Source organism: Aulonocara stuartgranti, assembly GCF_965226115.1.
Source record: "Aulonocara stuartgranti genome assembly, chromosome: 10".
NCBI classification, from domain to species: domain Eukaryota; kingdom Metazoa; phylum Chordata; class Actinopteri; order Cichliformes; family Cichlidae; genus Aulonocara; species Aulonocara stuartgranti.
The window spans coordinates 4,258,935-4,286,136 of NC_138946.1; the positions used below are offsets into that span (position 1 = coordinate 4,258,935).

General features: G+C 42.0%; 2 protein-coding genes across 4 annotated transcripts; one reads left to right on the forward strand and one right to left on the reverse strand.

Moving 5' to 3' along the window:
* The first annotated feature begins 106 nt into the window (after nucleotides 1-106).
* Nucleotides 107-18,103, forward strand: gemin5 (gem (nuclear organelle) associated protein 5). Of its 2 annotated transcripts, XM_082549908.1 has the most exons (28): nucleotides 108-405; nucleotides 1,910-2,064; nucleotides 2,742-2,923; nucleotides 3,378-3,529; nucleotides 3,725-3,817; nucleotides 4,148-4,280; nucleotides 4,826-4,991; nucleotides 5,435-5,647; nucleotides 6,077-6,162; nucleotides 7,398-7,480; nucleotides 8,439-8,575; nucleotides 9,748-9,821; nucleotides 10,663-10,844; nucleotides 11,015-11,154; nucleotides 11,312-11,483; nucleotides 11,560-11,778; nucleotides 11,863-11,919; nucleotides 11,994-12,119; nucleotides 12,304-12,399; nucleotides 12,545-12,682; nucleotides 14,233-14,380; nucleotides 14,492-14,611; nucleotides 14,718-14,928; nucleotides 15,004-15,258; nucleotides 15,470-15,632; nucleotides 16,321-16,825; nucleotides 17,067-17,154; nucleotides 17,696-18,103. In XM_082549908.1, exons 1-28 carry the CDS (start codon nucleotides 264-266, stop codon nucleotides 17,858-17,860), a joined length of 4,401 nt encoding a protein of 1,466 aa, XP_082406034.1. In that variant the 5' UTR covers nucleotides 108-263; the 3' UTR covers nucleotides 17,861-18,103. The 2 variants fall into 2 exon arrangements, with proteins under 2 accessions (XP_082406033.1, XP_082406034.1); XM_082549907.1 differs by having other exon boundaries at nucleotides 107-405; nucleotides 14,718-15,258.
* A 928-nt stretch (nucleotides 18,104-19,031) lies between these two features.
* cnot8 (CCR4-NOT transcription complex, subunit 8) lies at nucleotides 19,032-26,829 on the reverse strand. 2 transcript variants are annotated; one of them, XM_082549915.1, is made up of 7 exons: nucleotides 26,722-26,829; nucleotides 22,557-22,783; nucleotides 21,966-22,159; nucleotides 21,217-21,378; nucleotides 20,465-20,609; nucleotides 20,207-20,317; nucleotides 19,032-19,838 (listed from the first exon to the last, which is right to left on the reverse strand). In XM_082549915.1, the coding sequence occupies exons 2-7, from the start codon at nucleotides 22,671-22,673 to the stop codon at nucleotides 19,710-19,712; spliced, it is 858 nt and encodes a 285-aa protein (XP_082406041.1). In that variant the 5' UTR covers nucleotides 22,674-22,783; nucleotides 26,722-26,829; the 3' UTR covers nucleotides 19,032-19,709. The 2 variants fall into 2 exon arrangements, with proteins under 2 accessions (XP_082406041.1, XP_082406042.1); XM_082549916.1 differs by having other exon boundaries at nucleotides 26,743-26,819.
* Between the last annotated feature and the right edge of the window lie 373 nt (nucleotides 26,830-27,202).

A 27,202-nucleotide genomic window follows, 5' to 3' on the forward strand; every position in this document is an offset into this window, starting at 1 on the left:
TGTTAAAAGGGAAATTAATAAATAGCTTTTGTTTTTGTTCAAAATAAATTTTGGAAATTATTGCTTTTAACTCGACAACCTGGGATTTTAGATTGTCCCAGCTAGGCTTCCGTCGTAAGCACCGGTAGGATTTACGACACCACGCTGTGTGTACGGTCATAAGTGTTGTAGCTACGATAGTGCAGGTAACATGTGAGAAGTTTGGATTAGGTTTCTAGGACTTTATTAAAGAAAAAAAATATTTTTAAAGTATCCAGGGCGTCATGCGGGAACGGTCGCTTCCCGCCTCTCCCAACTGGTACTGCTCGCGCTGCAGTGATGTCAGCAGCAGCGGTTTGCTGGGCGTCGGGGCCAAAAACATCATCTACTTGATAGATGTGTCTGTATCTTCGTGCAGAGTGGCAGGTGAGTGAGCAGTCACCGCTGGACACCACACATAGCACAGACTTGATCGTGGCATTCATGTTTTAGTCCCCGCAGCCAGAAACACCGCGTTAAACTCAGGTACAACGTATCTGCCTGACCAAATCGGAGAGATTAGAGGATCTCGGGCTTTGATGGGCTGCAGTAACCAATGAAAGGATTTTACAACATTCGATGGAAATAAAAATGATGAACTTACCAAAAACACCACAAAAGTCAGTGTGAAAAAATGTAGTGACAGGCTAATCGATTGTGGTAGTTTGTATGGCCCTCATGTGCTTGTATTAATTTCTGAGAATGTCAGGGCATGCTCCTAATGAGACGATGGATATCCTTTGGGATCTTTTCTGTGATCTGTACCAGGAGCTTGTCCTGGTGCTAGTCTGTACACCCAGGTGGCGTCAGGTTGAAGAAAACACAATGGCAAAAATGTGTTTTATTGGATTTAGGTGCGGGCCAGTCAGTGTGGTTTCTTCATTCTCCAGGAACTGCCTGTATACTCTTACCACAAGAGGCCGAGCATTGTGTCCAGCTCTCCTACAGTATCTTTGTGTGTCCTATAATCTCCTCCACGTTCTTGAGACTGTGCTGGGAGACACTACAAACCTCCTGGCAGTGAAACTTAGTGATGTGCCATCCTGGAGAAGTTGGAGTACTTACCCAGGTTCTATAGGGTCCACTGTTTTCTACTGACACTGACCCCAGCCAAATGCAATGCTAGTAAAAAAAAAAAAAACCCAAAACAGTCAAAAAAGATGAAGCGGGAAAAATGTAATTGGCCTCCACTTGTACAACCACTCCTGTTTTGAGTTTGTCTCATTGTTGCCTCACCTTTTGTTGTTGTTAAATGAGGGTGGGCAGGATGATGAAGGACACAGGGTGGTCAGGCAGGCTCAGAATACTGGCTGTTTTTCACCACAAAGCCCTCACTAAAATAGACCTATTGTATATTTTATTTTCTTATTGAAATACCAGTAAAAGTCCTTCATCAAATCATCTATTTGGATCACTTAAATGTGAAGAAAATCAATCTTTTCCACTTCTCCCACTCACCACTGATTTACGAAAGTGCCTGCACAACTAAATTAAGAAGAAGCCAAAAATAAAGGCACGTGTATGCAGATGGACTGTTTATTTAGATTGGCACTTTAAATCCAGCACAAGTCTGTGCTCTCTTTCTAGCAGTGATACTTTTAGCATGCAGGGGTGAGTCTAAAGGGGGCACAGAGGGCATCAAGTTCAGAGCTTTAGTAGCTGTACTCTATTTTATACATTTCTAATGTAAAGTTTGTATCTAGTAAAACCTCATTATTTACTATTATAGATTAAGTTAGAAGCTGAAAGCAAAAAAGTAATAATTATTAGTATATTTTCTCCAGTTTGTCTTGGGTTTATAACTGTTGGAAGCTAAAATCATAATTGAAATTAAACAGATTAATCCTCCAGTCGCAGTGAAATCAGTGTCCTTTTCTGTGTGTTTTTTCAGGTGAGCTCGTGGGCCATAAGGACTTGGTGTCCGGCTTCTCGTTTTGCCAGCATGCAGGGCAGAGTCACATCTGTGTCAGCTCCTCCAGCGATGGCAGTGTCCGTTTCTGGGACTCCAGCAGCAAGACTCTTATTAGGGAGCACACAGCTCATCAGGTGAGTGTCCTGTCCTGTGTCCACTAACACAGAAAGAGGTTTTGTGTCGTGCTTGCGCCCCCTACAGGATGTTGTGTGCTCTACACCAACTTGGAAGCAGCTTGTATGTGTGTTGTGCCGTCTCACGTTGTTTTTTTCACATTTATATGAAATGGTCCAATCTCCTTGATGAGACTGGACCCCTGACCAGGTCTGGAGAAAGAAAGTTAAGCATCAGAGCTCGACAGGACTCAGTGGGATGCGCAGCAAAAACATCGTCTGCAGCAGCTCTGTGATTCTCTCTCGAGGGCATTTTTAAAACAGTCGTCAAGGTTACTGAGGGCATTGCATATTTATTTTCCATTCTTTGCTTGAGCAGATGCCTTAAAGCAGTATTTTGTCTGTGGATTCATCTGAATAATAAACTGCATGTAATGACATGTTGGTTAAATATCATTGGGAAGATGTTTAAACCCAGAAAGGATATTTATTTGACAAATCATGAAACGCATAAAAAAACGTTAGTATATTGATTCATCATGCCAAAATGTTAACAAAGGGTTTTACATTTAGATAATAGTATCTGGTGTTTAGTATTTGCTATAAATGTCTTTGGAAGCAGCTCACTGCCCGTCAGCACACACCTGACTAAGAAGAACTTGTGACACGCACTCACTCGGGTCTCTTTTTGTCCACAGAGCTCCGTATCAGCGCTGCACTGGTCCCCTGTGGATAAAAACCTGGTGGTGTCCGGGGATGAGAAAGGCGTGGTGGTCTGTCACTGGTACCACACGGGTGACACGACCAGCTTCTTCCCTGAGCCCAGAACCATCTTCTGCCTCACCTGCTCTCCTCATACCTGGAACTATGTGGCTGTTGGGTAAGGATACCAAGAAAGACGACCGCTGGACAGATTAGTCTGCTGGATCATGAACATTAAAGCACTTTGCATGAACGAGGGTAGTTTTTCTGCATTTTACCAAACTGACTGTCAAAGGTTACATTAACATTATAAAGTGAGTGAAGTGGGTCTACTACTAAGTGTTTCAAAGTAGTTTTTATCCATAAAAGAGAGAACTCGCTTTAAATTTTACTCGTGTGAAGGGCAACTTTCTGAGCTCAGGTTTGTTTGAGGAAAAAAATGTCTGAAGAAACATTTTTGATCAGTCGAGCATCTAGATTACAGTTCTTTTAAAGTCTTTCACAAAGCTGTAGGTAACAGACAAAAATCTCAATAAACATGTTTTCATGATCATTTGAAGTCTTGATTGTAAATGAATCAAAATTTAAATTCAGTGAACATGATGTCGGTAACTGTGACAATGCTGCTGTAGGTACAAAGATGGGATGATCGTGCTGATTGATGTGAGTAAGAAAGGCGAGGTGATTCACCGTCTCCGTGGACACGACGATGAGATCCATGCGCTGGCGTGGTCACCTTTGGCCCATGAAGATGCCCTCTACACCAGACCTGAAGACGGTGAAGGTAACGTTGTGTTTCTTTGTATTATTGTCGGGTCTTTAGCTTACAATATAAAGCACCCTGAGGCAACCGCTGTTGTGATTTGGGCAGTATTTAAATTATCCTCTTTATTTTTCTTTTTAAAATATGTTCGTTGTGCACGAAGAAGCCAATTCAACACAAGTATATGAGACTTTTTTTTTTCCTCTCATGTAATAGCAACCAATGGAGTGTCTGGAGGAGGTGGCTGCTATCTCGCATCTGGGAGCAAAGACCAGACTGTAAGGCTCTGGAGTACAGCCAAGGGAAAAGGTGGATTCATGTTCATTTTTAAGATTTATTTTTTAATTGATGCTGCAGAAATCAGCCTTGAAGAAGAAAATGTTTCATTCACTATGAGTGTTTAAAATTTCACTTAAACACGAGGGTTAGAGTTTAGGAAAAAAAGCACAGTGTATACAAATTCTGATCACCTCTGAAGCTCGTGTTAGATTTTATTTCCCTCCCCACACGCAGCATAAAAAGCTTTTTTTTTTTTTTTTTTTTGATAACTCCATGATATGACAAAGGTTTACCGCAGGTGATTAGATCATACCTGGTGTAAGACGTAATCCTTTTAGCATCTTCACCTTCACCTTGCAGGTGTCATGACTCTGAAGCTGCCCTACCTGAAGAGGAGAGGCACCGCAGTCGACCCCGGGGTGAAAGAGCGTCTCTGGCTCAGCGTTCATTGGCCGAAGGGACGGCCGACGCAGCTCGTGTCCAGTTGCTTCAGGTACAGTGTGTGTGCAATCAGTCAAACGGTTTAAAGAAGATTTTTTTGGTTGTTGACTGAGTAACAAAATGATCACGACAAGAAGTGATTGTAAAACTGTGGCCCGTTTTGAATTTTTCCTCATCACTTTAACATTTACATAACTTGCCTGCTTTAATATTTTTTCCTTCAGTATAAAAAACACAGACTTTTTTTTTCTCTCTGTTTCAATGAAACTGTGATGTAGCTGCAAGCAGCAGAAATTGAAGATTGTTATTTCAGGATTGTAACAATTGGGAGCAAAATCACTTGTAATTGCTTTTTAGACCTTTTTATTTGGCCTCTAATTTTCAGGATATTGTCTGGAGGTGTGTTTGTCGAAAGTCTCTTGGCAAAATGTCAGGAACAAAGCAAAATAGAACATAAAACAGACCCATTAAAATGTAAAACGGTAAAGTGCTTTGTCAATGCTGGATTTAGTTTCCTTTTTTTGGGCTTCTTCATTAGCTGTATCCAAGAGCTTGGCTGATAATTGAGTTGATAGGCTTAATTTGGTGTCTCCCCAGTGGTGAGTTGGTCATGTGGGATTTAACCAAGACAGGGAAGCAGAGGTGGACCCTGTTCGGCACATCCTCAGAGGGTCAGAACCACAGCAGGATCGTCTTTAACATGAGTTCGGTTCACCTGCAGGATGGCAGAGAGCTGCTCATCAGCACCTCCATGGACAGAGAGGTGAGTGACCTTTGAACTTACAGTACATGGCCTGTGCCAGTATGGAATTCAGTACAGGCCAGTGGGTGTTTTTTAACTGTAAAGCTCTTGCGAGGACAGCTGTTGCTGCCAGCCCGTATCCTCCTCTGTGGAAAGTAATCGAGCAACAAAACCCAATTGGCAGTGGGCTCACGCGAATCAGGAGACCTCCTTGGTGGCCAGAGGGAGAACGAAAGCCAAAGGCAACAACCGTCTGACACCACGGTCTGATTAATCTCCCAGCACTAGTTAAGATTCACTCGAAGAAGCTTTTTTAGCCATGAGTGCACTGCTGTGTTCCAGCGTTCATCTGGCCTGTTTTTTAAAGTGGGAATTTTGCATGAAAGCAAATAAGGATTTCTGTCATTTATTATTAAACTGCCTTTAAAGAGGGAAGTTCATTGAAAGCTGGTTCATTCTTCCAGGTTAAGTGCTGGGACCTGGCCTCTCTGGAGTGCTGCTGGACTCTGCCCACCCTGGGCGGTTTCGTCTACGCCCTGACCTTCTCCCCCGTGGGTACTGGATGTCTGGCGCTCGGTGTCGGTGACAACATGATCCGGGTGTGGAACACGCTGACCACTCAGAACAAGTACGACGTCAGGTCCTTCTGGCAGGGGATCAAGTCCAAAGTCACAGCGGTAAGGAGTTTCTTTTTGCAAAGCACAGCTGATTTATGGTTAACTATTAGGGACAATAAGAGACATGATCAGTTTATACCCAGGAAGAATATAAATGGTTTACTTCACTTTAAAGTCTGTGTGTGTGAGGAAGTTTTCTGAAAGACGTTAAAGGATGAGATCTCAGATCAGTAAAGAAACAACTTCTCGGATGAAAAAACAATTTGTCGGCTGTCCGAGTGTCTGCTTTAAAAAATGATCCAGCGGAGCTGCTGATGAGACTTTGAGAGGACATTAAAGTCAGACTTATGTTATCGGCTTTAAGCAGCCTTTAAATTTTATTTTGTTCTTCAAGCTTCCATCATGATAGTGGCTAAATTATTACAAGCTTGTTGCTGTTCGCTGACACAAAAGATGAAGTGCATAAAAAAAGGGTTTCATTTGTTGTAGCTGGCGTGGCATCCGACAAAAGAGGGATCTTTGTCTTTTGGAACAGATGATGGGAAAGTTGGTATCTATGACGTCTTCTCCAACAAGTAAGGTTCATTTCTCTAAGATTAGCTGTCTGACCCCGCCCCATGCTTATTGTGTTTATTGCTTGTGCTTGTTTCATGCTGTTGCCTTGATAGACGATCGGTGACAGCACGTACAGAAGCATATATCAGTGTGTGTCGGTGGTATTCAAAACACTTTCATTGTTTATGAAGAAGCGTATGTGTTAAACTTTGGTGATCCATGCTGTGTTTTTCCACAGAGGATCATTTATGTTCATTTGTAAAATATGATCTTTGCTTGATTCCCTTTTCAAAACATCATTATGTATCTCACTTTCTTTTAATTGGCTGCCCCTCGTCTGGCTTCCACAACCGGAACTGAGGGCTTGTATGGAACACCACCTCCCCTTCCCTTTTCCGAGATTCCCAAAACAAACTTCAAGCCTTTCCTTTGAAAGCAAAACAAAATAAAACTGATACTGTGATCTACAAACTGCATCAGACTTGCCTAATTGTTAATCAAATTTGCACATATTAAAGAGCTTATACTCCTAAGAAGTAATTTCAGAAGTGTTTTGATTTTGGCACTGGTACCAATCTTTGGGGCATCATTTAGTGGATTACAGGGCTTTACCAGTGTCTGAAATGACCATACAGTGAAATCCCATCAACCAAAAGACCCAAAGCATAAGTAAAACACCTATTTAAAATGTGGCAGCTGTAGTTCAGGAGGTACAGCAGGTTGTCTGCTGATCCGAAGGTCGGTCTGGCTCCTCCGACCTGCATCTCAGAGTGTCTGCGGGCAAAAAGCCGAACTCCAAACGTTTCCTGTGATGCATCTCTCCAAGAGCAAGTGCATGAATGCTATGCTTAGAAAAAAGCACCTGTAAAAATGAATGTGAAAGAGGTTTGTGGTGATCTCATTATTTGAATCTGTGGTGTTGCTAACTTTCATCCACCAGTATTATACCAGCATTTGACAGAAAAAAAAGGAAATGCAGAATAAATCAACTTGAAGAAACAAACAGAACTTTAAATAATTTGTAAGAAAATTGCTTTCTTATTTATTTATTTTTATGCAAAACGTCAGAACTGTTGTGATTTCAGTTGGAGTTTGACTTTGTGACTTTCAGAAAACTTTTCAAAGTCTATCTTTTGCTTGTTTTCTGGTGCGAGTCTTGTGGTTTCTTCTTATACTCCCTTGAGGCCTGTTTTCCTGCAGCTATACACATCACACATCCCTAACCGAGCGTTTGTTCTGCTTCATCTCCTCCCAGGCCTCCTCAGATATCGAGCTCCTATCACAGAAAAACGGTGTACACGTTGGCCTGGGGGCCCCCGGTCCCCCCAATGTCATTTGGTAAGTTCTTAATGAACTCTTAGCAACTGCTGTTGTTTGCTCTGAACGCTCTGACCCAGCAAAAAGCCTGGCAGTGGGACACCAAATAAGCAGAGAGTCAGCGAAAAAGCCCGACCATCTCTGCACGCCTTTTCGTAATCGACCCTGTAATTGAGTGAGCTGAGAAAACACTTACTCCTCACCTCCTTCCTCTTGAGCCGCATGTGGGGAAATCAAGACGTAGGAAGTTAATTTTACCAGCTGTCGGCAGATGACATTTTGATTAGCGTATCAGTCACTGGGCTTCAAAGCCATAAATGTAATTGTTGCACTGCCAAAAATTCTGCTGATGGCTCCTAAACAAACAAAAGTAGCTGCTAATTAGTTTACCCACAGCATTGGCACCAGTTCAGCTCCATTCGTGGACTTGTGATTGGTTCAAATTGTCAGGATGACTTACAATAGGTGTGCAGAGTAGATCAGGACCAGCTGCTTCTCAGGGCTGTCAGCCGCCATGCTTCCTTTGCTCTTTACATTAAGGCTTCTACATACCTGGTGTTCACAGATTAGTCTATCTTATCTATATTACCTATAATAATGCCTGTGTATATATTGAATGGGTAGTTATAGTAACCAAGTCTTTAATTCATTTATATCTTTGAGACTTGTGGTCCTTAAAATGTTTAAGTTCAGCTCTCCTGTGTGAAGATTGCAGTCGTGAAGTCATTTCAAGTTAAAGATGCCATTACAAATTTACGATTTGCTCGAATTAATGAGGTGTCCAATTAACTAATCATTTAAGTTCTAGTTAAAAACTAAAAGTATTTACTGTAATGCAGTAAAATGTCTTTAAGTAATTGGCTTTAACACACTGTTATGTAGCGGTAAACGCTATCAAAAAACACTTGAAACCCACAGTTTGTCCACAGTAGACCTCCGTCATGAAGACACTGAGTTTTATGTTCTGTGTGGCGTTCAGGGACAGCAGGAGGAAAACCTTCCTTTAGTCTGTACAGCTGTGCCGGCGAGGGCGTCATACTCCAGCACGATCCATACAAGCTGAACGGAGAGGCGTCGGACATCGACAAGCTCATCAGAGATACTAACGACATCAAGGTGGGAGGGGCTTTGATGTGATGATGATGATGTAATTATGCAGTCCCTTTATCCTCAGATAAATAACTCAGAAGTATTACTCACTGATCCTTTTTGATCCTAACGATTCTTTCTTTAACACGTAGTTACCCATAATGCAGTGGTGGAAACCACTGTCACGCACATGAACGGATCATATTTGTAAGGGGTGGGGTAAAAAAATTGATATAGGATTATGTGGTGATATTGTATGGCTCCAGGGATGACAAATACCAATATTTTATTAATTAAATTAAAATATTCTGGAAATATTATGCACATGAGGGCTCATCTCATTCGCCACCTCCCTGAGATAATGCTAGCTTGTAACACTGGTTAACACTGGACACACTTAGAGCTAATTGCAGGATCGTAGCACATTCCTGGTTCTACAAACTTGTTTAATCTGTTTTTATATGCACAACATTGCTCACCTCTCTCTCCTCCACTCTTTGTTGTGTGCTCCCAATACGATGAAATCCTTCACTGACAAACGTGGACGCCCTGTGAAACAAAAACTAGCCTTTCTGCAAAAGCGCCGTTAATTTAACCTCTAGTTTTAAATCAGGATGATTTAAAACTAGAATTTCCCTCTTTCTTTTTTTTTTTCATGTTTCGAGAGGATGGTGAATATAAGTGCTGCTGAGATTAAAATATAATAAAGCAAATCTTCAGCAATCTATTGCTAATCACTTTGGTGGTCACTGATTCCTGATGTAATTCCCAACAACCTAACTTTGTACTGAAATAAGATCAGTTATCAAACAGGACTCTGTTATAGGCTACATTGCAGATAAAGGCACAAATAACCCAGCCTGACACCCTCCTCACCATCATCTCACTTCCAGCACCAAGCAAAGAGAGCTTTGTGTGCAGTTGGTAAGATGGACAGTAAAGCAGTCACATGTATAGAGACGTGTTTTTGTTGCTTTGTAGTCTGTTAGCAGGACTTTTATCTGTGCAGAGATTTCATTAAGCCCTCAGTGAACCAACAACATGTCAGGCAAAATAAAACCTGACACACTAAGAAAGCTGACAGCACAAGTTCACTCTGCAGGTCCTTTGTGCCTGCAACAGTTTGTTTCATGTCTGCTGCTGAATGTAAATAAAGGAGATTTGAATAAGTTACAAAGGTAAAATTTGCTTCCCAACAGCACAAGCTGTCTCCACACACCGACCTCAGCTGGAAGCCAGATGGGAAAGTTGTTGCCATCGGCAACGAGGATGGGTGAGTGAACGGTCTGGCGTGACCCATCTTGTAACACACCATCAGCAGCCGGCGGGAGTCCTCTGAGGGTCCAACTGTCTGCTGACAGTGTCTGGACTCGAGGCTACAGAATAATGAATTTTGTTCTGTTTGAACTGTTGCCCCCTCTTATCTAGGTCGCTCTCAGGGATTATGATTGGGTGCCACACTGACACATGTAGATGTCTACACTTCCTGAACCAGCCAGGTTCAAAGCAAACCACATTTGATTTATTAGATGCAATAGAAAATGGCTTGCAGCTTGTTTGTTTCACTTTGTGGCTCATCATACGTCTTCACAAGCAACTGGATTCATGAACCTACAGAGTTATTGCACAACTCTGCAAAGTTCTCACAGGTCATTAAAAAGTCCAAAGGATGAGGTCATAAAATGTGTTTTCTGTAGGTGTTAGAATGTATGGATGGTGTGTTTAAGATAATAAAAATTCAGGAGGGCACTCCTGAAGTCAGGAGATGCACTTTAGCATTTTTTCAATAGCTGTAATGTAACTAATAATGGTCAATATTCAGCTGTAAAAATGTAATTTTTTGCAGATATCTTGGCTACGTTGAAGTAGCTGATGTCTAAAAAAGCATATCAACAGCTGGTAAACCCACTGTACACAACCTGCCAATAGATGAAAAGCACAGCTGGTAGCTGGTTGGTGAACAAAGTCAGATATTTCTTCTGTAATCTCATACGTTGCATCCCGTACTGCCTTCTTTGTTTGCTTGTCGTCTCGGGACTACAGTTGCTTTTCATTTCTGCTTGAAGTGTTTTTGTGCTTTTTGCGACCAGCTGACCAGCTGCTCTGTGCTGCAGGTGTATCGACGTATATCAGGCTCCCAGTCTGAAGTTGCTGTGCAGCATCCAGCAGCACCACAAGATCATTAACACGTTACGGTGGCATCACGACCACAGCTCTGCACTTGAGCTGCACTGCCTCCTGGCCTCGGGCTCCAGCAACGCCATCGTTTACGTGCACGATCTCCGCTCTGTTATAGGTGAGTCCTCTTTAACATGTAGTATGTCAACCGAACTGTACTGCAATCCTCATTATGTCAATTTGGAAGAATCTAAACTGTCAGTAAAGAGCGAGTAAAAAGGTAAATGACATATTTAAGGCTTTGATGGCTGTGGTTGTATTTACATCAGTGTTTTGTTTGTTGTGCAGAAAATCCTCCAGAAAGCCCCATGGTGCTGACGGAGCCCTATCGGAGGTTGTGTGGCCATACGGCTAAAATCACCAGCATGGCCTGGAGTCCGCATCACAACGCTCGGCTCGTCACTGTCTCATATGATGGCACAGCGCAGGTCAGTGGATGGGTGTAAACCTGTAAATGATGGTGGTAGATGCATAAGAATCTCTACCTCAACACGTTGGCTTTTCAGTTGGTAGACGTGTTTTTATGTTGCTCTCAGCATGTCGACACATCTTTGGGTTTTATTGTTGAATATTCTTGTTCTTTAGGTGTGGGATGTTCTGGAGGAAGCAGCTGTCTCTAACTACAGAGGACACGTTGGTTATCTGCTGTGTGTGGACTGGTCCCCTGTGGATCCAGATGTGATCTGGACTGGAGGGAAGGACTTCACCTTGCAGGAGTGGAGCGTCTCCAAACAAGAGTTCACAAAGCCGCCTAAAGGTAACGCCAGAACCGTAACCAGCACAAAACGGCCTTTCTGTCTGACCAGCAGGCCGTGACACGCATATGCTTTCAGGGAAAAAGATGGTCGACCTGAAAGAGAAGATGAAGGCCAATACGAAGCAGAAGAAGAAGAACAAGAAGGCTGGGCCATCGGGGGCTGAGGGAGCTGCACAGCCAGAGGTCAATGGAGCGCCGGTGACAATCGGAGAGAGGGCAGTGACGGGACAAGGGGTGTCAGGTGAAGATGACGAAGATGAAGCCAGCTCAACAAGCAGCCCAGCACCTTCACCAGGTAGCAGTTCAGAAAACAGCAGTTGCCATTTCAAGATTTTCTGCTACTTTTGCGTTGAAGCTCCAAATATTTTCTGTCTTTCAGCCACATTTGAGATGCAGAGAAAATCCTCGGCTGCTGTAAAGAGTAAAGACAAGCCAGGTATGCACAGATGTCCTTTTGAAACGGGTGTTTGGCACATTTCTGTATGTAACCGTGCGTGTGTCTATCTTAAGACTTAACTGGGCTGAAGAAGAAAAAGCCTCGCTCCATGTTGCCTCTCAGTACATCCATGGACCACCGGCCCAAAGACGAGCTGCTGCAGGACTGCATCACTCTGGCTTCTGTCAGACACGACAACAGTAAGACCACCATGCAGTTTATCGTTTTAGACAGTGATTACTGTAAAGACTATACTTTTAATAACGTTTTATTTAAAAATGTAACCCTTTTAACCTTTTTTTTTCTGCTTGCATGAAAGCAAAATGAAGCTGATAAGCAAATATCATCTGGACTGTTCAATGAGCGTGTGCATTTATATTCCAGCACCTCCCACAGGCTGTGTCCCAGGCCAGGGAGATCATATCCATCTGGGCCTGTTTGCTGACAGACAGGCTCTGTACCGCATGTTTGATGCAGAAGGTGCGCTTTAGTTTTTCGTCTGAGTCTTTAAAGTTAAAGTGGTGAATGCGTGTTCAGCTCTCGGAACAAGCTTTAAATGGAGAGGAGTTCTTTTACATGATGTGTTGGATGACTCATCCGTTGTGACGTTGATGTTGCCCTTCAGAGGAGGGCCACGTGGAGGCGGGTCACTTCGACTCCGTAGTGTACCTGCGGCTGTGGAGTGGCGACCTGGAGGGGGCGCTGCAGCTCGCCACAGAGAAAGGAGAGCTGAACGACCACCTGCTCTCCATCGCTCCCATGGGTAAATGCAAGAATATTGACTTAACCTGAGACTGAGCCTTTGCAGAGTGTGTGACACTGGCACAGATGTAGGCAGAGAAAAAAATGTATTGGTCCTCAGGTGTATCATCAAAGTGTTTATACTATATCTGGGACCCATAACGTCGTAACAAAAGGACTAACATATTTTATTATTTTATGTTTGTTCATTTATATATTTTTTAACCTTCTCTATTCTTTTCAACTGTGACCACTTCCACAGTGTCAGTGACTTTGATCAACAGAAGCCCACTAAAAGAAAAATGTTAAAAATGGAGAGTGTCCTCTTCATGCCACCTGCAGCTGGGCCCTCTCTGTGCTGTGTTTTATTTATTTATTTATTTATTTATTTATTTATTTATTTATTTGGGGGGGGGGAGTAATTTTCTTATTTTAGACTCTGAGGAAAGTCTTCATTCTTCATTCCCACCATCGTTTGTTTGCTTTCTTGACTCTGGTAGTTGTTCCCTGGTTCCTCCTTCCTACTGAAGGCTCAGTGACTCGTATGTAGTCTCAGTTATACAACTGATGCTAATATTTATTTCAGTCTTATTTTTCTTTTGTTTTTATTTTTCTGAAGAAACTAAGAAAAAAATTCATTTCAAGTCTGTTTTATTTATATAGCGCCAGTTCACAACAATAGTCACCTCAAGGCGATGTAGTATAATACAGTAATACAGGGCAAACCCAACAATCCAATAACTCTTTATGAGCAAGAACTTGGTGGCAATAGGAAGGAAAAACTCCCTTTTAGCGGGAGAGAAATATAATAATAACTAAAGATTAAAAGCAGAGCGGGGTATAAACACAGAGTGAGTGAAAAGGGTGAGTGCAGAATAAACAGTGCATTATGGGATGCCCCCAGCAGCCTAGACCCTATTGCAGCATAACTAAATGAGAATTCTGGGTCACCTGATCCAGCCCTAACTGTATACTATATTAAAAAGGAAAGTTTTTAAGCCTAATTTTAAAAGTAGAGATGGTGTCTGTCTCCTGAATCCCAGCTGGGAGCTGGTTTCACAGACGAGGGGCCTGAAAGCTGAAGGCTCTGCCTCCCATTCTACTTTTAAATACTCTGGGAACCACAAGTAAACCCGTAGTCTGAGAGCGAAGTGTTCTGTTAGGATCGTACGGTACTATGAGGTCTTTTACATATGACACGGTTTGATTATAAGATTTTGTATGTGAGGAGAAGCATTTGATTTGACATAAATTTGATTGTGACTTCCAGAGGGAGGAAGAGAAGCCAGTGTGGGGGGAAATATGCTTTCTCTTTGTTGTCCCTGTTAACGCACTCGCTGCAGCTTTCTGGATCAGCTGAAGGGTTCGTTTTTGAACATTTAGTCAGTGCAAAATGTATGTAAGCCAAGGGATAAATATCAGCTGCTGACAGGGTAACTGTCATCTTATGGCCATGTCAACAAATGGGGTCGATATTTGCTAAAAATATAAACGGCTCGGTTTCTTTACTCAGCTCTTGATCCACTTTCTCTGCTTTTGGTGTAATGGGAAGTGTTTTATTTGCTCCTCCAGCTGGGTTCGTGGTGTGGAGCCGGACAGTGGAGGCCTTCGTCAAGCAGCTGTGTCTGCAGGAGCAGTACCTGAAAGCGGCGTCCCACCTGCTGTCCATCAACAAACTCTACGAGGCAGTCGACTTGCTGCGCTCCCACAAGCTTTACAGGTTTGCTTTATTTACTGTTGCTTTGTTTTGTTCCTCTAAATAAAAAAGTTCTGTTCCAGGTTTGTTTGCTACATATTCTGGTGATATGTTTTGTTCATCTGTTATTATCAGGGAGGCCATAGCGCTGGTTAAAGCCCGGCTGCCAGCAGACGAACCTCTCCTGAAGGAGCTGTACACGTGTTGGGCTGCAGTGCTGGAGAAAGATGGGCATTTTTCTGCAGCAGCTAAGTGGTGAGAAGTGTTTAGAAAGTTTAAAGTTGCTCTTAATGATTATTTAAATTGCTTTGCAAACATTGTTAAATGGGTCCTCTCTCATTGGTTTGACATCATCTCCCAGCTACCTCGCTGCCGATGCCAGCTTTGACGCCGCCAAGGTCATCGCCAGGAAGAATGACGTCTTGTCACTGAGGACCGCGGCCAGTCTAGCAAGAATCTCAGGAGACTCCTCTCTGGCTCAGTCTCTGTCGCTGAGATGTGCCAAAGATCTGGCAGCCGCTAGAGACTGGGTCGGAGCACAGGAGGTCCTGAGTTTGCAAGACAGCCTCCTGGTTAGTAGTCGGAGTGTGAATTTGGGTTTAGAAGATGAACTGAAAGTCTGTGAAACCTGTTCCAACCCTCTGCAGGTCCACAGGCTGCATCTCTGTGTGGCTGAGCTGCTCTCTGAGATGCTGGGAGACTCTGAAGTTAGTCCTGCAGCATCCTGCGCCTCCCGTCACCCGTGGGCGTCACCGGGTGAGCGTCACATTAGCATCATGGATCGAGTGAGAGATGTGTGGGAGGAGCAGTTTGCTGTTTCACATCAGAGCGTCGGGGCTCTTCTGCAGGAGCTCAAGTCTGCAGAGAGCCCAATGCCCACTGCTAACAGTCCTCTCAGACAGGTACAGACACAAACTAGGTACATAATTAATGATACGGCTGGAAACAAATGTATTATGTATAGAAGAACTGAAGCATGCACAACAGAAGATATAAAAAACAGCTTAAATATGACGTAGAAGCATATTTGAAGCAGAGAACTGAAAGAAAACTAAAGGAAGTCTTTTAATGAATTTAGACTAAAATCTTGTCCATGTGCCTTTCCATCTGCAGGTCCTGCTGCATTCATCCCTCCACCTGACCTGTGCTGTGCTCAGCTGGTTACTGGCTGATGATGATCAGCTGGTGACAGAGCTGTGGCACGCAGTGGCTTGGCCGAGAGAGGCCGGACACTTCTGTGTCTCTGCAGAGCTCTGCAGGCTGCTGTTCCCAGATGGTACGTCCTATTAACAGAACAGTGAAGTCATCTGTCCATCAGGGTACATCATATCAATCCTAAATGTGGTGGCTGCACTACTGAGACAGAATAAGGGCAAACTGACATTTTAGCCAGAAGATGAGCATTTCTTAAGTTCTGTCGCAGTCGTTTTGGCGACACCTTGTGGTGATAAGTGTTGTAACATCTGAGCTTAGATTCATGAGACTTTTATGCATGAATTTAAATGTTAGGACAATGTAAAATAACTGTGTTTGACAGGCATTAGCAGCTTTACCTTGCAGTGTCTCTCACAGGAGTAGACTGTATTTTTGGTGGTAGCAGAGGGAGGAGCCTCTGTATATATGTGAACAGGGTGACCACACTGAGCTCAGCGGCCTTTCTGGGCATGTAGCAGTGGTAGCCTTTTGCATTGCTCTGTAGCTGTTGCAGATACTGCAAAGCCACCCAGTTCAATTTTATTTATATAGCACTAAATCGTAGCAGTCACCTCAGGGCACTTAAATATTGTAATGTTAAAAGACCCTGAAAGAATACAGAGAAACAATCAGACGAGCCCCTGTGAGCAGTTTGTATGTTGTACTCTTTTCTGCTTTTAAGTAAATAAATAAATAAAAGGAATAAACAGGTTAATCTGCATTAATAATGAATACATTTCCTGAAAATTGCTTTTCTCTCTGTTGGTCAGGCGATGTCAGTGTTAGTTTTCGGAAACATCCCAAAGTGCTTCATCACACGGAAGAAGCAGCCAAAGCTGCTGCCAGCAGTCTTCAGGCTTTTGTCCTTTACCACCGCCTGTATGAATGCTGGTGGAGGACCTCGGGAGGCAGCCAGGAGATCCAGAACGGCCTCTCCCTGTCATTGGCTGACTCGTCTCCTGAAGATGAAATGAAGGATGAGGTGTCAAACGGAGGGCTGTTGGAGTCGGCAGAGACCCACCGTCCTGTGAGTGGGAGTTTTCATAAACTGGGCTTAGATCCATCACTCCTTCTGTGTGAGCCTCACGCTGCCTGCCAGGCCACACAGAGAGCTGTGAGACAGATCCAGCAGCAGCTCGCCGCCATGGTGCAGCAGCACAGCCAGACCCAGGGAGGGCAGCTCGACTCTGGGGAGAAACGGGATGACAGCCCTGCAGTGATTTCCACCACCAGGGAATCCTCAGACAGTCAGGACTCTGCTGAGGCTGAGCAGGGGTGAGAGCTTTGTGCCAGCTTCTTATGTTTTTATTGTTTATATGTGATTATCAGACCCATGATCATAGCACTATAGCCATGATTATAAAACTAGTTTTACTGCGCATCACTTTTTCTTTGAAATCTGGCAGGGCCATGTCTAAAACTAACCTCATTCCCATCAGTCTCAGCCATCTCGTGGTCTTATTTTCTTTGTGATTAACTTTGATTGCTGAATCAGGCGGCTGTTTCTTCTCCCCAGTTCTGAGGACCCGGAGACTCTGCTGTCATTATCCTCAAAGATGTCCAAGCATCAGAAAGAGCTGGCTGAGCTGCCAAACACACTCAAGGTACAACCAAAGCTTACAAGAGAGAGTCGTCTCTCCCAAAGTATCCTGAAGGCAGTCGTGGAAGTAAACCTTTCAGAGAGGATGTTAATGTTGATTCTGTGCGTGCAGTATTTGTCATTTCAACATGACAGTCAAGTAGTAAGATATACCAAGGACCTTTGTGCTCCCTCTATGATCTCCCACCCACAGAGAGAGAGGGGAGCAGTTTCATGTGTCAGTTTTGACCTGTTTCTCTGCTCACAGCTCTACCCTCAGGGTACCTGCTGGCTATCCCATCATGCTCCTTGTTTTTTTTCCATTTCTGATTAGCACAACCAGACAGTTTGACATCTTAACAGCAAGAAGTGCTTAGTATGAAGAGTTTAAGTTGCACAAATAGTTCACTATGTTGCAGATTTCTCTTCACATGTCACAGGAACTCTTTATTGTGATGTAAGATGCTCTTCAGTTTTTAGATGTATTATTATATTTGCAATTTAATATATTATTAGGATGAAACACTGATCCCCAGGGCTACAGAATGAATGTTTTTGTCTTTCAGGTGTACCCTCACCCAGATGTTGTGGAATGCTGTCTGGTTCTTCTGCATCTCAGCAAATCTTCAATGTCTTTCTCGGACTCGCTCCTACAAGAAGCTAAAGATCTGCTTCGTAAATATGGGACAAGTCCCTCTGTCCTGAAAGCCTCGCAGCGATTCCTCATCTGATTCATTTGCTGGCAGTTTGGGGACCCGTCTGATGGTCTGACTTCATGTCTCCGCTGCTACACTGACTGTTTACCTGCATCCACACAAAGCATGCTCAGATGTGTTCAGTCAGACACCTCAAAAAGCACGTGGTTCCAAACTGCAGACTTTACACACTCTGATATGTTTCTTTGAGTTTTCTGATACACTCAAAGCAGCATTTCTGCAGTTTTTTTTCTACAATAAAAACAAACTTAATAAAAAGTCCTGAGTCAGCTTGATTCCACATTTAAAAGTGCCTGAAGGAGTCTCACCAATTCTGAAGCCGGACAAGGTCAAATTATTTCTATAATAGTTACAATCACAGATTGATGGATCTACTGTATATTGATAAGAACTGGGCTGGATGGAGTAATATCTATTACCTTTGAAAGCATAAGAACATAAATGTCCAGCCGGACTGAACAAGAGCCCTGAGTTTAAACCCAGTGGAGAATTCACCAAAAGAGATGATGGCAGAGGTGACTGTGTGGAAAGTTTTTAAAGCCTTATTTTGGAGCAAAATAACCAAACACTGTTTTCACTGGTGTTTCTACATATTTAGTCCTAACTGTAAAAACCGATGCATAAAATATCTGCCGCTTCTAGAGACTGAAGTCTTAAAAAAAGAAACTGATTTAAAATGATCATGAAAAGCTTTTAGAACTGTGTGTGCATCAGAAGGTAGTGAAGGTGGTCTCTCACTACACAGCTTCCCTTAGAAAAACTCATACTAATGGTCGTCTTAGCACACCTTTGATATACACACTGACATGTCAAATTTCGTTTTCAATGAACATCTTCAAAAGAACATCACAGAAGTCTTTGTTGTATCGTACAGGCTGCTTGGACGTATTTCTTAATTTTGCCTGTAAAATTAAAGCTCACCTTTCAAAAACCATCAGAATTTTCTCTGTAGCACCAAATGGTTTAGGAGTTGAAGCAAAATTTAGGAGGAGATGATTTTCCTGTTTTCAGAAAGCTGTACATTTGTGCAAAATGCTCATCTTCTCTCTCCAAAATTATCAGAATTTTCTCTATGAGCACAAACTGTGATGGAGTCCATCTATATATCATTAACCCTTCTACACACAGACACACACTGTGTTTCTGTAAATCTACTTAAGAAAAGAGCAAATGCTTTTTGCTTGCATTGAAAATACAAAACAATTTAATGTACAACTGTTTAAAACAATGAAGAATGTAAAAAAAGAAAAGTGACCACAACACCTGCACAAGTGACCGTGGACAGTTTGATCTGAGGGTGAATGTACAGAAGGACAGCAGTTTGGCCAGTGAAGCATGTGAGTACCCAAGCACAATTATACACTCCAACTCCCACTGTTAAAAGTTTCTCAAAGTGGAAAAGAGCTAAAACATTTATTTGCATCAAAATTATACATTTTAATTTACAGGCCCTTCCAGCATTAACTTAAAAAGAAAGAAGGAAAGAAAAAAAAAATCCCTGCAACAAGAGAAGAGTCCGGCTGATGAAAAAGACCCGACCTTTCGTGTCAATGTTTGGTCTAAAAATCACAGTAAGATCGAGCAGCTGGTCCCATGCTGTAAAGAAAGATGTCACTGATGCTGTGAGAGAGAAGAAAACAAAAAAAGCTTTTTTAAAAAAGTCTTATGAATATATGGCCATATACTCATAAAAGTGACTAAAAAGAAAGCGGTGAAGGAGCCACTGTCACTTGGCAGGGCGACGCTCAAACAAATATGCATTTAGTAAAGTCTTGCCGAGGGACGTCTGAGAGCATGTGGTGGGGGGTCTGCTGGTTGGGTTTTAAAACAAGTGCATGTTCCACTTGGAGGGTCGAGCGCTCAGTCAGTGCTTGTTGTTGGTCTCCTCCTGGCCCGAGCTGGAGATGGCGTTCTGGGGTTGGGTGGAGCCCGAGCCCAGGCCGTACAATCTCCCACAATACTTTGCGTCGTCGATGTTGTCTTCGAAGAAAAGCTGCAGACAAAATATAAAGTTTCACTGACATGACTCAAACACTGTCTCAGGTGTGCAAACAGGAATGTTGTTTGATCAAAACTTGCTTAATTTGTATCTGATTTCCATTAGTTTAAATTCATATTTATTTTCAAAGAAAGGACGTTTGGATTCACAAACATGCTAAATAAGTCCAGTTTGAGTTTAGTGAATAACATTAAATATTTAAAGTGGTAAATTACATTAAACTACTGTAATATCTGATCTTTTGACTCAGATCTCCAAAGTAACTCAAAGTTCGGATAAAGAGCAAACATGAGCATTTAATAATGCTGCAGATGCCATCGTGAGTTCTACCAGAGATCAAACCGGTATCTGTGAGAGCGTACCTCCTTCATCCTGAAGAACGCCATGCCTGTAAGCAGTGAGTCGGACCCAGCCTGATGTTGCCGTCCAATCCTCTTCAGCTCCAGTTGGTCTGCCACTTCCTGTAGCCCTCCCTGCAAACACACCACGGTCAGATATCTGTCAAAACTCATCCTGATCTGATCTGACAGATGTCTTCTATTTAAAAGCGAAGCCATTAACAGCTTCAAGTCTAGCCGAAGCACCAACTCAGATGTAGTGACTCAATTATCCAGGTTTACCTTCAGGTTCTTGCAGCTTTTCATCAAGTACTTGACGTCATAGATCGCTGGGAAAAACAAGTTGAGGATCTGAAAGAAGTCGTGCTCCTCCTCGGGAAGGCGTGCATCCGTCAGGAGCTTCACCAAGTAGCCAAAGTCATACCCACTGAGGACCAAAGGACAAGAGGACAGCTGGGTTACACTGATGATGTCTAAAGAATTACTTACAGTCTTCTCTGCAGGAACGAGACTTATTTAAAATTATTTCCCGAAATGAAATTGAGAAATTAGGTGGACTGTGTCTTGGAGAATGTAACAGATGTCTAAACTGATCAGGTTCAGCCTTTTCATTTCCACCAGTATCCACAACTTTTAGTCCCAGGAGCTTTAAAGGAAGTCAAATGTTCCCTTCTTTCAGCTTATTGCTTCTTTGGGACACTAAAATTATTTCTCAGAGTTTAATTTAGATCCCGGTGGCCATGGAATCCATTTCCTTCAAACCTCCTACTCTTTGGTTAAAGTTCCTGGGATAGAAACAACGCTAAAAGAAACAGAGATTCAGAAACTCGTTGAACACCTCACAGATGCAGAAATATCACAGAAATACCTCTAAGAAAACGGTTCAGTTTGCTTTAACACTACACATGCTGAGCTTCATTCATGGTTTTAGAAAGGTCTGCAGAGAGCAACGTTACACCATTTATTTATTGTTAAAATCATTTTTTTATTGTATACAACTAAAAGGTGGTGTAGGGTGCAAACACACGACTGACCTGTGGAAGGAGAGCCACTTGACGTTTTCACACAGCACCAGGCCGGACGTCATGAGGAGCTCAGCAAAGTAGAGCGTGTCGATTCCCTCCTCTTCGTGTTTTTTAAACTGGAGGCCAGAGTTCTGAAGCAGGTCTATGGAGTCTTGCGAGTACATGTCTTCTCTGGAAGGAGAACCGGAGAAAAACACATTTAGTAAATTCACACCGTTTAAAAAAAAAGCTTCACGCTTTGAAATGTGCCTTTTTAAACAGCCAGCAGGTGGCGAATCCCGCAGCTGCAAAAAGACCTGCGGTTGTATAGACATCTACGGGGAAAAAAACAACCCTTTGGCTCTTTTGATCTCATCAGGTCACAGAGCAAATTGTCAGTTACTATTTCAAAACTTACCAAATATGACATAATGCTCATTTTGTATTGTCAAAGAGGGCAGCAAAGCAGGGTATGTCTGAAACTGTCAGTGTGCAGTTTGACCCTTAACTACAGGACTTTAACCAGAAGGTGCTGTAAAAGCCAGCTGTGTCCATCTTTTACATACAGTCTATGAGTGCAACAATCAATTTACAATTGCTCTAACATGATTTCAACTTAGTTCCAAAGACATGTAGACATATGGTGGAGATGAAGTTATAATGCAACAGGTGATTAAGTCAGCCCTTCTTCTCTACATTCAGTCACAGTCAGTACACCAAAACGTTCAGATGGTTGCAACACAATGAAAAGAATGAGGATTTAAAGAGAGTCCACTCACGTAAGGTTAAACTTGAAGTTAAACTGCCACGTTGTTGTGCCAGGGGGATAATCTCCTTCCTCATTCATGAACGTGAGCCCAAGCTGGATGATCTTCAGGAGGTCGACATTGCACCTCAGCAGCTGGTACTGGTAATCCACTGTGCTCCGAAACTCTCCAATCGGTCTGACAACAACTCCGGGGAACTCTGTGTCCTGGTGAACAATATCAACAAGTGTTTGTTTACAGTTTTTCTTCACTCAGAAATCTGTCATTACTCACTGAAATAAGAGCCTGAGAGCAGTGAAAGCTAAGGAAATGAGTAGCCATGAGTCTTTTAAGGACATTTAGGTAAATTTTATGATTAAATATGAAAATAATATTTGAGATCAACTGCCCCCCCCACAGAAAACATCAATAAACAGAGATTTTAAAAATAAATAAATGGGAGCAGGAAAAAAAGATACCAATAGGGCAGGTATCTAGAGACAAATGTCATTTGTAAAACCACAGCTACTAAATTAAAAAAAGACTATATCACAAAATTCACCTCAAATTCAACTGTGTAAAAACATTGGACAAAGAAATTAGGCCATCACGCCAGAGACTCACCATTGCAATGTAATTGTAGCTTTGAATAATCTGCCGAATCTTCCTCATTTCGTCCTCAACATTGCTCGCCCAGACCTCACAGATTATCTGACTGGAATCTGTAAGTGCGGCTGGCATGTTGGCAGGTCAGGTGAAAAAAGCCCAACAAAAGCACTCGTTACCGAGGCGGCGGGCGGCAGTACACCGAAAAAGGAAAAAAAAAAGAAAAAAGAAAAAAAAACACAACTCTGGGGGAAGATGAAAAGAAAACTGGTATCAGAAGAGAAGGCCAATTAATGCTTGTAACACGAGAAAAGAACACACACATATGGGAATACTTTTCATTTTCACATTAATAGAGAGGTTTGCAGTCAAGTCACTTAATTATCTGTATTCTGGTAAATTTTATTCATCAATTTGTACATCAGTTCATGATCGTAGGGTTGCCAGACAGTCAGACACTTGAGGTCGGTCTTATAAAGCAGGATTGGGTCTTATTAACACAACTTCAGGGTTAACTCTTTCCAGTGTTATGAGGCTAGTCCAGTGCTAAAGAACTCACGGCCAAATTTGTTCAACAGGGTATGTTTGAGATATGAAATCCACGCCTACTGACAGTTCAACCAATTCAATCAATTCTCTGGAAAAATCTTTGGGAAAACCAAAATAAACAAACAGAAAAAAAAGGTTTAAAGATCCACCAGACCTCAGTGCATGAAGAGTCAAGTTTTTGTGTTTCCGTGATGAGAAATTTGGGTTCTCTTGATTTTTCCTTGACAGCTATGCAAAATTTTGACACAACTTTATTGCAAATTACAAATTTGCACATAGGTTTAAGTCTACGTGTGAACTCTGTTTTCATAATTATCATTTACCTATAAAAACCAGAAGTGAAACAATGAAACTGTCGCTTTCAGCTTGTAGTAAGTTTTTACGGTGTTCACATTTTCTAATAGTATAGTTATGACCTCCACTGGAAAATTAGTTGTTCTCTTGCTTATTCATCAGTATGATTGGTTATATGCTGCCTCCACCAGCTTTTTTATGTAAACATGCTTTTAACTAGATAGAGAAACCCTGGGTAAACTTGTCGGGTTGATAACTACCTCCGACCACTTACCGTAATTGTCGGGCTATAAGCCGCTACTTTTTGCACCAGCTTTGAACCCTGCGGCTTTTAGTCAGGTGCGGCTTTTCTATGGATTATCCATGATTTTTGTCATATCGTAAGACGATTTGTTTTGTTTGTTCCGCTGTTGTACGGCACTACGTTGCCTGGCGGAAGGGCATGTGATCAGACACACAGTATCGGGGTTCAAGAGTGGTGTGTTGGTCACGTGTCCATCCGCCAGACAACATAGTGCCGTACAAGTAGCGCGAAAAACAAACTTCAAAGTAGCGCTACACGTTCAGCGGGAGTCGTGGATGATGTGCGGCGATAAACTTGCGAAAAGCAAGTTATGCTCAACTCCACCGGTGGATTCTGACAGCGTGGAAAAGTGTGAAAACATCAATGATCACCAACGGATTTCGAAGGGCTGGACTGCTGCATGATGGAGAGGAGGACCCCACCACGGCCCTTCTGAGGGTGTTCGACTCTGACACTGACAACGAGGATTTCTTTGGTTTTGAAAGTGACAACGAAGGAAAGAAGCTGAGAGTGGATGATGAAGCCACCCTGAGCCTGTTCGTATCTGACACTGGAGAAGAGGACTTTGGTGGTTTTAGTGGGCAGGAAGATGGTGGTGAATGACTGACTTTTCTTCTTGTTAAAGCCGTGTCACTGCACCTGAGCCTAAAAGGTAGTCTGAATCTATTTTTCTGGTGTGCTGTAGGTTATTGTTATGTACTACATTTGTTACTCATTTATGAAGCACAGTACATGTTTCCTACTTGTAATTACTGCTACTTGTACATATACCTAAAAGGTTATGCAAATATGTACCCATAACTTGTTTTTCAAAATATTAATAAAAGGGGTGTCTCCAAACAGCCATCTCTTTCCTGACAATTCCCTTTGTGCATATTCTCTTACATATGATAAGTCAACATTGAGACACCTGCGGCTTTTAGTCAGGTGCGGCTAATGTATGTACAAAACAGGATTTTCCCCTGATTTTAGCTTGTGCGGCTAATATTCAGGTGCGCTTTGTAGTCCGGGAAATACGGTAGTTAGATTGCTTATATTAGATAAATTAATCCACACAAAAGAGATAAAATGGGTACGATGGTTATACCATATCCGATGAAGCCAGTACAAATTTTTGTGTGATAAAAACATTGTGACATCAAGCACAGGATGATCCCATGCGTTTAGTGCGCATACGCTGTTGTATACAACCAGGATATGAAGGTACATGAGAGAAACTAGCAGCTGGAAATGTGTGACCCAAAAATAAACAAATGACTTCTTCATCAAGCACAGCTTGAGCTCTCCGTAGTAACAATCCATATGACAGGAAGAGCAAACAGTGGATGGAAATTAGTGATACGGTTGCATGGTGACAGAGGGGCACCTATTCCTCTATTTTTCAAGTTGCAAGTGGATCTCTAAAAACATTGTGCAACTCCTGAAAAAATATGGTTACTTTACTTTAGTAAAAAACTGTTCAGCAGTTATACTTCCTCTTACAATTTAAATAGTGAAATAAATACTATAAACGGTGCTTCAGCTAGTCATATGTCATCACAAACTTCGTTTTGAAATATGTAAAACGTTAGTAAATTAAACCCACTTTTAAAAAAAAATGTTTAAAATCAGTGGGGTTTTTTTGTTTGTTTGTTTGTTTGTAGCAAATTCCTGGTCAAAATCTCACTGGTGGACATAAAGAGAATAAATACATACATATATAGATAAGTACGTAAATAAAATCCTGAACTTTACTACAAAGACTACGGTATACAACGTAACGATTAAAGAAACTGATGGACATTATGGACAATGCCAGGCATCCTCTGCACACGGCCATTAACAACCAGAAGAGTCTGTTCAGTGACAGGTTGCTTCTCCCAAAGACAAGAACTAACAGACTTAAAAACTCCTTTGTCCCACACGCCATCAAACTGTTTAACTCCTCTCTGGAGGGGAGAGGGAGGGGAAACAGGAGGACAAAGGAGGGAACAACTAAGCTGTAGTGCCTCTTCACCTCACTGTGCAATACTTTTGTAAATAGTCAACGGTGCAATAGACTCAATACTTGAAATGTGCAATTCACTTGTATTTTTATTTTTATTCCTATTTATTCTATTTATCCCCTTCGTATATTTTATTTATATTGTCTCTGTATTTATATATATGTGTGTGTGTATAACTCTGTAACTTCTGTCGGTGCTGTGCTTTTTTGGAAATCGAATTTCCCAGAGGAACCCACCCGAGGGATTAATAAAGTTCTATCTTATCTTATCTCTCTTCTCTTAACGTAAAAAAATTAATATAACCACTAAAAACAGTAATCAGTACTATAGTCATATGGGTGTGAAACACGAAAAAACAACCGAGGATGTGCCGTTTAAACACGCAGCACCAAGAACAAATCAAAGGTATTTTAATTGAAGGCTCTTTCAGCCTTCTACCCGTTTTAAGTGTGGGTTATTCTACACATCCAGTTTTTAGAAGTATCGAGCTCATGAACTTAGACAATGCTCCAAAATAACTACCCATATAAGTACCCTGTGCTGACCACCGAGCGGCGACACTTTGTTCTTGAAGGACTTTAACCTGTTACTGAAAGGTGTCCCATTATAGTGATGCCTGCTGTTACAGTGAGAGGTATAAAGCGCCTTTGTGTTACCATGACATCATGAAGAACTCACATTGGCTTTTGTTTACGATACTAGACTAGCTAACCCAAATGCTAAATGCTAAAATGAAAAAAGCACAAGGGTCTTTTTTTGGGGGAAATTGTTGCTAAAAGTTTGAGAGCTTTTAATAACGTGCAGCTTAATTTTTTTTTTTTAATAAAACTGACGACACTGCAAAAAAAAAAATATTGAAGCTAGCACGGCGTTTAGCACGAATGGCTAACGTTTACGAGCTAAGCCTCGCGTTGTCGGGAAAGCTACCATCACGGAAACGGAGATTACATAAAAGCAGCTCTGCTTTTCTACATCTCATAGTCTCACTATAGTTGAACGCACTTCAACTACACCACAGCGCTGCTGTGGAAGAATAAAGAAAATAATTTACCTGAAAATTTCTTCAACGTACCCTTCCAAGCTAGGTGATAGCACCCCTATCTTCTTCTTCGCTTTCTTTCTGCTGTTGCTGCTTCTTCCTCTTTGCGTTTATTAGGTGAGAACCTTCAAATGGGCACTGCGCCACCCATCGAACCGGAGAATATAAAGTGATAAGATGACATGCTGGGGTACATTTGTTTCCATTTTTGGATATTTTCATCTTTATTTATTTTTTGCTTTCAAATATATTTTTACTTTGAATTCCCTAACGTCTAGATGGTTTCACTTCAGACACTTCAGGATTACCTTTAAATTTTTTTGTTGTGCTTTAACTCAGATATTCATATATCTACTTCCTATAACATATACATTAATAAATTTCACTGGTAATCTAATTGTAATGTTGTAAACTGTGAAAGAGGTGCTTTTACATTGATCTGGATAATCCCTCCACCATAAGAACTATTTTCTACCAAAGACACAACCACAGT

Coding starts and splice junctions, on each gene's coding strand:
- gemin5 (XM_082549907.1), top strand. CDS start 264: ATGCGGGAACGGTCGCTTCCCGCCTCTCCCAACTGGTACTGCTCGCGC. Junction 2,065..2,741: donor GGGAGCACACAGCTCATCAG/GTGAGTGTCCTG, acceptor TTTTGTCCACAG/AGCTCCGTATCAGCGCTGCA. Junction 11,920..11,993: donor AAAGAGTAAAGACAAGCCAG/GTATGCACAGAT, acceptor GTCTATCTTAAG/ACTTAACTGGGCTGAAGAAG.
- cnot8 (XM_082549915.1), bottom strand. CDS start 22,673: ATGCCAGCCGCACTTACAGATTCCAGTCAGATAATCTGTGAGGTCTGG. Junction 22,160..22,556: donor GCTACAATTACATTGCAATG/GTGAGTCTCTGG, acceptor ATTGTTCACCAG/GACACAGAGTTCCCCGGAGT. Junction 20,610..21,216: donor AAGTGGCTCTCCTTCCACAG/GTCAGTCGTGTG, acceptor TTTGGTCCTCAG/TGGGTATGACTTTGGCTACT.